The 12338-nt window shown below is 31.4% G+C and overlaps 1 protein-coding gene across 1 annotated transcript; it reads right to left on the reverse strand.

Moving 5' to 3' along the window:
* Positions 1-581: 581 nt before the first annotated feature.
* Positions 582-12299, reverse strand: LOC145314255 (cytochrome P450 2L1-like). The gene is made up of 11 exons (XM_080154099.1): positions 12274-12299; positions 11887-11974; positions 11407-11510; positions 9911-9994; positions 9398-9469; positions 8828-8878; positions 8199-8288; positions 7441-7508; positions 6104-6195; positions 1745-1794; positions 582-1335 (listed from the first exon to the last, which is right to left on the reverse strand). The coding sequence occupies exons 2-11, from the start codon at positions 11960-11962 to the stop codon at positions 1267-1269; spliced, it is 756 nt and encodes a 251-aa protein (XP_080010225.1). The 5' UTR covers positions 11963-11974; positions 12274-12299; the 3' UTR covers positions 582-1266.
* Between the last annotated feature and the right edge of the window lie 39 nt (positions 12300-12338).

The following is a 12338-nucleotide window of genomic DNA, read 5'->3' on the forward strand; positions in this document are numbered from 1 at the left end:
GGATTCTTATTATAACATAATGCGTTTTCAAACAAGGATATGTTATATCTAAATAACTTTATGCTTTAAACTTATAAACACTATACACATTCTGAGACTCAGGTGCTTTGTTAATCGCTTGACATTAATAGCCTGTAATTGAAACTCGTGCATTATAGATTAATCGATGCTTTCTATCAAAGTGCCTATCGAGCACTCGCCCCCTCCCCCCCCCCTATCTTTAAATTGATAAATAAATTGATAATAATTAGGCAGGGTAGTTTCAAATGGCTTGCAGTGGGCTTTACCACAGTATCCAATATAACCTAACATAACAAACTAAAAATAACCTATCCCTTATTTTCAATTCATTTGCCGATTAATCGTATCCGTTCTTATTTAAGAGTAGCTATGCTTTGCAAACTGATTATATATCATATTGCAGAATTGTTTTAAAAACTTTGATTATTTGCATTTTTTAATTTAATGCACTCCCCCACCCCTCCCCGCCTCTCTCTAAATGAAGTACTTTAACTTTTATTGCGCTAAATCCTGAAAGCCTTTTTTTGTTTTTGTTTTGCACATTTTTAAATGGTTAAACTATATTATAATTTTTATTCTAAAATAAATGTCGGTTATTTGCTAAGCAAAAAATGTTTTTCTTATTACAATATTTTTCTAAATTCGTGTGTCTTATCTAGGATACAAAATATAACGAGGCCTGTCTGTCGTTCGTTAATTTGAAAAAGAAGCTTAAAAATGGATCAACGCAGGACCCATTGATTTAAGGCTATTTTTTCTAGGAGTTCGAACACCAAACTCCTGAATAAAATACTTCCTCCTCTGAAAAAGATGGTTAATCTTGAGGCTAGGTGCTAAGAAGTTTTTTGTCTGAAGCTTAAATACTCTGATATGGAGAATAAAAATAAAAAAATATATGTATAAAGATATGCTACGTGACGATTTAAAAAAATATTTCAAACCATTAAATAATTAGAAAAGATAGAGTTTCCCTTGATTGTTTGGTACTCTTTATTTTTTACCTGGACTCAACTAATGAAAACAATTAGGCATTATCACGATATTTTTAACATAAAAACTAATACAATACAATTTACTTTCACAAAACAATTAATTGAAAACTTAAAAATACATTTTTTTTGGCAAAATGATTAAAATTATACAAAATACAAATAGTTTAAAATGAACAAGGATAATTACGTCCAATACAGGCAAATATCAGATTAGTAAAAAACATGGAGCTTGATTGTTATATGTAGAACATATTTATCTTCTTGTAAGCATAACTCTGAACGGTTTAGGTGATCTTGAAAAACCAGGAATATAATCAGTCTCCTTTAAAACATGTTATTTAATATTTATGTATGCATGTTTTGCGAATAACTAGTTTTATATCTTGATATTATAATGGTTTCCAGTGATTTTATAGTAATAACTACTTTTTTTTTTATATTTTGATAGGCATAAAAGGATGTCAACACCCATAAGTAGGAAAGCAGAAAAATAATAAATTAACAAAAGGACAAATAGAAAATGTTAAGTGATCATAATAAAGGAGGAGAGAATAATTGATAACTATATAAAAGAAAAGCATGAAAATATAAATTTATATATGCATATGTTTTTTTGTTAAGGGGTATCGTCAACAACAAAAATCAGAAGTGTATCTAAGACAGCAGCCGAGGACGGACAGACAAAGTGAATTATAGAGTAGGTTCGCTTCTAATAAACACATAAAACATGCCTTGATTGTAGAACCGGGTTCCAAGCTTATAGAATACTTCTTTAATAAACCTAAAAAATATCTTGCTTAATTTTTTTATTTATGGCATATTTTCTCTCTTTTTTAAGGGCGACTGAACATCTACTGATTTTGTCTGTTTGTCATGTCTATCCATGATTTTTTGTGGTTCGCTACTTTTCTAATACAATGACAATTTAGCTGGAAAGCACATACTATGAACAGGTTTTAATCTATGGATATTAAGAAAAAATTGAGATTTTAAATGTTTTGGATATAGTATTGAGTAAAAAGTTAAAATTATACCCCCACCCCCCAAAAAATGTCTTTTAGGTTGGAAATTACCCCCAGGCCTTATAGAGGAAGAGCAACTTGTGTATATTAATATCTTAATATCAATTTATGTCTAGCCTAATGATTGTAAATTCCACCAATTAATGAGTCATAGCGGTGTTTCTTTGTCCCTTGAGTTTTTTTCCTTGATTAATTTCTTTCGCATTAAAGCAATTTTTATTTTGCTTTATTTTTGTAATCAGAATACAAATATTACATAATATTAGTAACATGATTATTTTTTATATTGTAGATTTCGATACCTACTGATTGAGTTCTTCATTTTATGGGGCTTCATATTTAATATATATTTAATAATGATTTTAAACTATTTTATTGTTAGATTTAAATTTTGTAATTTTTTTTGCCCTTTCCTACTCGTAGTTGCTTGTGGCGAAGCCTGTATTCATAACTAAAAGCGTTAGGTATTTTCTTAGTAGCTAATCTTTACGAACGGTAAACACACAATAGAAACATTATATAGCTTCCCTGAAAATGAAATGAAATAAATCCACGTGATACTAAGAATTTCAGAATTTTGTTGCTTAATAATCTTTCTTTACTGAAAGTTGTTTGATTGAAATAAATTGTATGCTGTCATAAAGTTGTTGGATACTTTTAAATTTGAATGCCAGATCTGATTCTTAAAAATATTAATTCTCGTAATTGAAAAATTTATTTGAGGTAACACCGGTGTCCTGGATAGGAAACAGGTTTTTTTTGACATACGTCTCACAAGACCTATGTAGTCATGACCGGGAGACAATGACGGTTCAGTACATGACTTTCATTAAATCACAGCTGATCATTTTTGTGGCTTTTTTTGAAAATTACTTTTATACCCAAATTTTCATAGTTTTTCCTTCAAAAATCACAATTTTCTCACATTTGCAGCTTAGTTAACTTAAATTTACACAAGAAAAGTATAATAAATACAGCTGAACTAAAAAACTGTGTTATCATTAATAACAAAATCTTTAAGAATCTTGAATAATCTAAGATTTGTAGTCTAGAAATGAAATAAGAGTTATTTGAAGTAAATATTTGAATTGATGTCTAAACAACTCTTGTAATTAACTTTTAAATAAATATTTCATGTCCCTGTTGCATGCCTCATGACATACTATATTTTTAAAACAAGTTTCCTTGAAATATTAACAAGTTATCCTGCTCAATATTGGTTCCTGGCTGATTTGATGTCTCAACATCAAAACAATATCTGCTTGGAGTATAACATATATCCATATATCCACAACCACAGTTGCCATGTTTAAAGTCCTATATTACCATATATACCAGGCTATAATTGAATATACAACCAGTCCTTGGTTCAAAAGAGCTTAGTAGAAGGTTAATATTTTTAACAAGTGGGATTATCACTTGTAAGTGTTTGACATGAACTTGGAATCCGTGTAAAGACCAGTCTATAGCTGGTCTTGATTGAGTCTCTGCCTTTTGTACACACTGCTTGTCTTTACTACTGATTAAATGTCATAGTGAGAACCATGGAAGGTTTTACATAGGTGAACCTACAGAATGATTATAGATGCATATTGGATTCTAAGCTGGATGAATAATTTGCAAGATAGTGTATTTAAGATAGTGTAAGAGCAGCTAACTGACAGGAAAGCACTTGGCTCATAGCTTGAAGAAAATGATAGTAGCTTATTACTAGAGTGAATGTGAATGCTGGTTACATGATCATAACTGGATTTTATTCAAGTGTGATTTCCAATGCGACTTTGAAATCCAATTTGAAAATAAACACAGACAAGTTCTTTGTCCTAAGCAGATCAATACCTACCCTTCCTAAAAGCTACCAGTAGTAAAGGGACCTAGGAAGGTGTTGAACAGGAAGACCAAAATGTAGGATTAGTAAAGCAAAAAAAAAGGGCAGTTTGTCTATCAAGTGGTGTTAAATTTGGAATCATAGACCCACCTGACTTTCAATCAGCAGAGTAGGCGGAAACCATGGTGAATTTCTGAGTAATAGAGAATGAGAGGATATGAGCTCTTAGCTGAAGTAACTAAGGCAAGAGAGTCTTAAAGACCATGTAGCTAGATGCATGGCAGTCTTGGCTTTCATTCATGGAAAGATCTCTCATGACAGTAGTTGGTTCATAGGAAACCAAAGGAAATAAAAAGTAAGAATACTTGAAAGTTTATTCTGAATCTTGAGGTTATCCCTTTATATGGCAAAAGTCAAGCCACAAGTTCAATAGCAAACAAGTGCCATAAAGAAAGAGTCAAAAGTGTGTGAAATTGTTGATTAACAAACAAGGTCAGAATTCTAAACTGACTTCCATCAAGATTTATAGGCTGGGTGAAACATGTCAGCCGGCTAGAATAGAGGTCTGGCTATACCAGGGTGGAGAGAGGTACCCTGTTTAGTGGAAAGTATAATGAGGCATACTTGTTAAAATTGAAGGACAGGGATGGTAACTTTAACGTCTTTAAACAAGAAGTTTAACATGTGGATTGATAGGAGATAATGTTTTAGTGAAAGAAATTTAAGGGCAATAACTTTATGTTGTGGAGTCAAAGGCAAAGTCAGATAGATTGAATCATGTTAAAGCCAGAAGAAAGCCTATGGAGGCTAGAAGCAATTCTGACGTGCAAATTTATTGTTGAAATTCAAAATAATTAACTCTTACTCAATTTCTAGACTACAAATCTTATTCCATTAATTCTGAAAGATCTTGTTATAAGTGATAGCACAATCTTCAGTACAGCTGTTACTTATTATACTTTTCTTGCGTAAATTTAGGCTAACTAAGCAGCAAATGTGAGATAATTGAGATTTTTTTGTGAAAAACTATGAAATTTTGGATAAAAAAGTAATTTTCAAAAAAATCCCCAAAAATGATCAGCTGTGATTTAACGAAAGTCATGTACTGAACCGTCATTGTCTCCCAGTCATGACTACATAGGTCTTGTGAGACGTATGTCAAAAAAAACCTGTTTTCTATCCAGGACACCGGTGGTAAAAAACGACCCATTTCGATCTATATCTTATCTGAATATGCTATCTTTTCTTTTCTAAACTACTAGCGGCTCCACACCTAGCTTCAATAGGCCATGAATTGATTAGCTATTTTTAACGGACAAACAAATAACCGTTCTACTTACTTAATATATTAGGATAAGCTTAGATATCAAATAGGACTAAAGATTGATAAAAAAAAGAATAGATAGTATAAAGTCATTTTAAAGTACAATTTTTATTGCAAATTTTTATATTATTTGCCCTGTATCTTTATCCATTACTTTGGAACCCAGTATTAGTGTCGGACTGATTATGACGTAACAAAAAAAATTAGCCAATGAGAGGCTTCTATGAATTTTACCATTGGTCAATAATGTCCTCTCATTGGCTAATTTTTTTTTGTTACGTCATAATCAGCCCGACACTATTACTGGGTTCATTACTTTGCCCTAAACTAAACAAGTTTTCAAAACAAATTATTTAAGGATTAAACTGTTAAACACTTTAATGAAGTCATAATAACATAAAGTTTCATGTTTTTAATTTTAATTATTAGGTGAGGTCATAGTAGAACTAGTTAACTTGATATATATTATCGCCCTTAATCTCTAAGTGATTGGTATCTTCTGAAAAATTATTAGGTTTATATAATACTTATAAATTTCAGGGTTTCGTTAGCCTTACAAAGACATAAAGGAATATGTACCCTTATGAAAACAAAATGGAATTTAACCCTATGTCATTAACATTAAAGTCCTTACCAGCCAATATTAACAATCAAACCATCATATTAAATTCATATATTTTTAACTAGAAATAAATTGAATAATATTGAACCCAAAGATTGATTATGTTTAGTGCATAAAATCAAACAATATTTAATAACATAAAAATTTTTAGGTCTAAAAGAAATTTTGAAGTTGATTTTTCATTTTTTTTATGACAAGCAAAAAGAATAATCTTAGCAATAAAGAGTCTATAATTCATATTTTGGTCTGGTATCTGTACTCCAACATTAATGAATCTCTTGGTACCCTTACTACCTGCAGTGAAGTATAGCAAAGTAACTTTAGCTAGGGCTTCTCCAATACAGTACCGTTTTCCAACTCCAAAAGGCACCAAATGCTCGTCTTTCCTAAAATAAAATAAATTTAAAAGAAAATAATGATTTTAAAAAAAGTGACAGGATCCTAGTGTGTGTCAGTCTGTCCTTACCGAAGGATCTCGCTAACCGCTGAACCGATATAGTTCTCCTTTACAATGTAGCTTCTAATAGGTCCTGGGAAGGTTTATAACTAATTTGAGGGAAGGGTAGAACCACCCTCCTGAGAGAAAACGCCCTAGAAAAAAACTACCAATCTCAAAATACAATCGATGAGAATAAAGACGAACTAAAGATACAAAATCTGGAAATAGTAAGAACATGAAAATTATAGAAAAAAGAATCAAATAAAAGCTATAAAAATGTGTAAAAGAAAAGAAATAAACGTTAAAAATTGCGTAATTAATAATCAGTATTAAGTCGCGACGCCACAAACTTTTTTGTCCTTGAGACTAATCAATGTAATCAAGTTTGGAAAGTAAATCAAATCATATTCAAACTAATATGCGTATATAATTTCATTTCTTGTATGAAGTAAGGTATTACAGATATATGAAATTAACTTTTTTCTAGGGATCTAAAGGGATAAGACAATATCCGATAAATTGATGTGCATCCTCAATTATAATACACCAAAATACTCTTTCTGTAGATTACAATCAGTATTTGAAACGTTTTGAAAACTTAACTTAAAAAAACTAACTAATCAAAAATAAATAAAAGTCTCCAAAGTTGTTAAGCCAACGAAAAAGAAAACGTTAATTTGCAACTTTGAGGACTAGTGTAATAAACAGCCCAATGTCCCTTTCCTCCCTGATTTTCTCTCTTTAAATAGAATTACACACAAAAAAATATATTTAATCTATGTAAATAGGGTCGTGTTGGAAGGGGATGTAAAATCGCCCTAAAATGTATATAAAGAAAACATATTTAAGCAAAATGTTATGTATTTAGCTTTTAGTTGATATAATCATCCATTTGATAATTTTTAACACCTTAAAAAACGTGGTAACTTTAATTAGTTTGTCAAATTTCATCCAGTCTGTAATTTAATTTGACCGTCCGTCTGTCAGTCATCAAACAAAATATAAATATTAAAAAAATAAAAATTAGTGAGAAAGGTTTCGTGATTTTCTCCCGAATACTAATAGATACTCTTTAAATCTACTTGTCCGTATTCTTATCCATAATTTTTTGTGCTTCGCTACTTATGGATGTTGTCATCCTTGATTATAAATCATATTATGTTTTTGTTGAATAATAAATTTAATTATTGACCTGATCTTTCCTTGTTGATCAATAAATCTGTCTGGCCGAAATTTCTCTCCATCTTCCCAGTAACTCCCCTAGATAGATAAACTAGATAGAAAGATGAATTCAGGAAGGTAGATAATACATCGATTGATGGAAAGAAAAATAAACATTATGGTGTGTTGTTTTTGTCCTTTGTCTGTCTATTAAAATCTCAGTGCTTTTCAGTGACTTTTTCTACGAGTCATACTATGTTTTACCTGGGGGATAAAACATTCCTTGGCCGACCCCTACTTACTTTTTAAAGTAAATAGGAATTAAGAGAGAGCGTGGTTTTGGTAGATGGCAGCCCGCAGGGTTAGGTCACCACATGGGTTAGGCTTAAGAAAGAACTACTTGTTTTTAAAAAATTTTGAGATTTGATTTCTTTGCTAACTAGTTACTTAGAGGGTACTTTTTAAACTTTGTAATGGTCTGTTAAAGATATTCAGGATTGTTTTGAGCACCACCCTCTTTAGTTGCTAATTATCAGGGCTTGGCATCCGCGCTTCAGCCGCGTGTAAGCCTAAGTGAAATCGTCATTTTATAACTTTACTTTTCAGCTGGATGTCTAAATCTGTTTCTGAAGGGACAATCCTTTATTTCGGAATTTATTTTTTTTTTGCACACAAGCGGGTTTATATTTGAAGCTTATGCGCGGCTAAAGTGCAGCTGCCGGGCCTTTAATTGTACTATAACTCTGGTAAACTCTTACTAATACATAACTCTGGTCCACACTTACTAACCTGCAATATTTCAGAGAAAACACCGTGAACTAAACAATTTTCTGGGATCACATATCCATTTACTTCCACTGGAGCGTTGGTTATTCGACCACATAAACAAAATGTTATTAAATCATATCGGTGAATGGAAGCTTTCTCTCAAAAGGGCCACCGTGCCCAGAAACCCACATATTATTGAAATAGTTTGAATAGAGTGGGGTGGGTTACTTATGCCTATTGCCTAACCCCTATGTGGGGCCCTAATCCTGCGGTGCTACAGTCTACCTAATATAAACTAACCTAACCTTACATAAATAACCAGCCTCTCCCCCCCCCCTCATATTTCAATATAGTTAAAATTGAGGGCAGTGGGGTTTTCTGTGCTCGATGAGGAACTTTAAGTGAAACCACAATTATTGCAAATTTTATAATCATAAGTAGCCTATTATAATCAGGTTAGCCTGAAAAATAATTACACCACGATGAGAACGAAAAACAATTTGTAAGACAAAAGTTACTGCAATTGATTAAGAAATAATGGACTCCAGCCCCGGTGATAAGGTGAAAACTGCATAAACCTATCCTAACCCAAATAGTACAGTTACAATATAAATCATCACGGAAAAAATTGAATATTTAAACTAAGTTATACCTCCGTGAGGCAGAATATTTCCACATCTCTGAGTTTCATAAACAACAGCCTTAACGAAAATCGAAAATAACAAGGATGACATGTTATATAATTAAGTAGCTAAAGCTCCAAAGTTCATGTATAACAAGTTTATTTTAAATATGAAACATTCAGCAGTCATAAATAAAAAAAAGTTCTTTAGAAAATTAATAATCAGAAACATTAGTTTTCAATCAGTTTTAATAATTATATTTTAACGTGACTTATAGACCTTCAGAAAAAGTAAATTATTTAATGGATGCTTGAAGTTATTGGGAATCTTCACAAGAAAAACTGCAGTCTATCTTAAATTGCAGCCGAGAAAACTACATTACTCCCTACTATTTAGGACAGCCAGACACACTAACGGAAAGACAGACAAAGTAAATTATGAAATAGCTTCACTACTACAAAATTTAATTGCATAGCAACAACTAAGTTGCAACTTTTATAAGTGAAACAGGAACTAATTTTAGTTTTAGAAATTGTCTGTTTTAAACAAAGACAGACAAACATAGAGTAGTAGCGTTACCAGACTATGAAATAATACCTGTGTAAAATTAAGAACTTCTTTATGCTCAGGGCCTAATTCTCCATCCATTATAATCTCATCTATTTCTGCCTATAAAATAATTCATATGAAATTTACCAGGGTTATTGCGATTCTCAATCAACAGTTAAAGATAAATAGTAAGAAGATGTTGAAAGGAAAACATAAATATGCAAAATATTACATGATCTGAATTAATTTAAATAGATTAAGAAGATTCTTAAAATCTAAGTAGTTATTTATAAAATTTTTACAAAAAAATATAAAGGATGTTTAAATGTACAATGTACATTTGTTTTCATAAACCCTTCATAAGATCAGGTCCTGACTAGGTATTTTTTTGATTTTGGGAATTAGGCTCCGCAACCCTCCCAAGAGAAATTGTCTCTTTAATTTTTTTTTCTTTTTTTCTTTTATTTAAAAACAAAATGATTAAATCCTATGAACTAAAAAATCCCAAGAAATCAATTCTTAATATGTATCAATCAAAATGTATTTATATTTGCTTTATACCTGTGCACGCTCCTGAATGGTTGGATTTAGAGACAGAAAAAGGACTGCCCAACTTAAAGTTGTCGAGGTTGTTTCTGATCCAGCCTATAATATTTTCATTGTTCATTTTCTCATCTTTAGAGTTTCTCAGCTACTGCTACAAAGGAGGGGGGGGGGGGGTACTTAAAATTCAATATATTTGGAGGTGCTTACAGATTTTCAGAACCCCAGATTGTTTTTTTTTCCTGTGGATATCACCCACTTGATTCACATAGTAACAATTTTTGTATTTTATCAAACAAAATATTATTTGGTCTAAAAATAAATTGTAATATATGTCAAAGATGAAATAAAAATTGTTTGTTTTTATTTGGCTAGGACGTTGAAAGGAGTATTAAAAAGGGGAGAAATTGTTAAAGAAAATTATGTTTAGAATGATTTTGCTAAAACAAGTGTAAAATTATATGTAAGCTTGTATGCTATTTTTTAAAATCCATTAGAAGCAAGCCTCTAAAATATCTTTTTTTTATTTATGTGGTTTGGTATCCTTAGATAGATTTCCCTTCTTACGCCCATAATACCTAAAAAGATCAGTTAGACAAGAGACCAAGTTTTCATAACCATTCTGTCCATACAAACTTTATACTTGGAACAGATCTGTAAGGCAAGAGACCAAGTTTATATAACCATTCTGTCCATACAAACTATTATACCTGGAACAGATCTGTAAGACAAGAGGCCAAGTTTTCATAACTATTCTGTCCATACAAACTATTATACCTGGAACAGATCTGTAAGGCAAGAGACCAAGTTTTCATAACCATTCTGTCCATACAAACTATTATACCTGGAACAGATCTGTAAGACAAGAGGCCAAGTTTTCATAACCATTCTGTCCATACAAACTATTATACCTGGAACAGATCTATGAGACAAGAGACCAAGTTTTCATAACTATTCTGTCCATACAAACTATTATACCTGGAACAGATCTGTAAGACAAGAGACCAAGTTTTCATAACCATTCTGTTCATACAAACTATTATACCTGGAACAGATCTGTAAGACAAAAGACCTAGTTTTCATAACCATTCTGTCCATACAAACTATTATACCTGGAACAGATCTGTAAGGCAAGAGACCAAGCTTTCATAACCATTCTGTCCATACAAATTATTGTACCTGGAACAGATCTGTAAGGCAAGAGACCAAGTTTTCATAACTATTCTGTCCATACAAACTATTATACCTGGAACAGATCTGTAAGACAAGATACCAAGTTTTCATAACTATTCTGTCCACACAAACTATTATACCTGGAACAGATCTGTAAGACAAGAGGCCAAGTTTTCATAACCATTCTGTCCATACAAACTATTATACCTGGAACAGATCTGTGAGACAAGAGACCAAGTTTTCATAACCATTCTGTCCATACAAACTATTATACCTGGAACAGATCTGTAAGACAAGAGACCAAGTTTTCATAACCATTCTGTCCATACATACTTTTATACCTGGAACAGATCTGTAAGACAAGAGACCAAGTTTTCATAACCATTCTGTCCATAGAAACTACTTTCTTTATCTGTTGTCTTTGATATTTCATTCAGATATGAATCTAAATATAAATTTAAGAAAAGATATTCTACAATATTTATTAGACGTATAAACATCCAATAGACATCATAATAGATGACGGTTTCCTTCAAAGAGCATAGTCAAGAACAGAATAACCTCCCCTCATTTTTAAATGAATAAGAAATAAGTTTTTAAGTGTTTGTTTTTTACTTTAGATTGGTTTAGGTCAGGTTATATTGGATACAGGGTACCCCTGCAGAGTTAAGTTATGGGGGGTTTAGGGCTGAGTTTTGTGTTTGATATGCTGATTAAGCGAAAGCACCTAATAGATCAATTAAATCCCTTCATCTACTAGCATCCAATATAAATATAAAATATCTAAACTTACAATAATCCTACTAATAAAAAAAGCTTACCTATTAAATCTCTAGGTTTGCTAGCATCCATGGTTCCTATATGATAATCAACCCATTTTCTCATTAATTCCATCATATCTTGATTAACCTATCCACACATTATAAATATATGAGACGATTAGATAATTCTATTAGAAGTGTCATGTTGTTAACTTTTTTGTTCACCCCTTTTTATAATTTTCTTCACAAATATTCTTTTTTTGCTTACTTTCAAAAACTTAAAACTCCCAAACTCAGTTTTATGACATATGTGGGTGTGCAGACCAAGTAAAAGGTTTTTGCATTAAATAGACCCTAAATGTCAACAAACCCTAACCAACAAATATAAGTCGTAGACTCTACAGTATTTTTATTTCGATTAAGATTCATTATTAACAAAAATGTAACCTTTATATCATCTTCTATCTTTAATATCTGGTAAATCAAACAATTAACAATAAAACAAGGATGAC

The sequence above is a fragment of the Acartia tonsa genome, chromosome 3 (genome assembly GCF_053477335.1).
Source record: "Acartia tonsa isolate MP-2025a chromosome 3, ASM5347733v1, whole genome shotgun sequence".
Classification (NCBI taxonomy): Eukaryota; Metazoa; Arthropoda; class Copepoda; order Calanoida; family Acartiidae; genus Acartia; species Acartia tonsa.

Coding starts and splice junctions, on each gene's coding strand:
- LOC145314255 (XM_080154099.1), bottom strand. CDS start 11,962: ATGATGGAATTAATGAGAAAATGGGTTGATTATCATATAGGAACCATG. Junction 11,511..11,886: donor CAAACCTAGAGATTTAATAG/GTAAGCTTTTTT, acceptor ATTTATATTTAG/ATTCATATCTGAATGAAATA. Junction 1,336..1,744: donor AACCCGGTTCTACAATCAAG/GCATGTTTTATG, acceptor CATGTTTTAAAG/GAGACTGATTATATTCCTGG.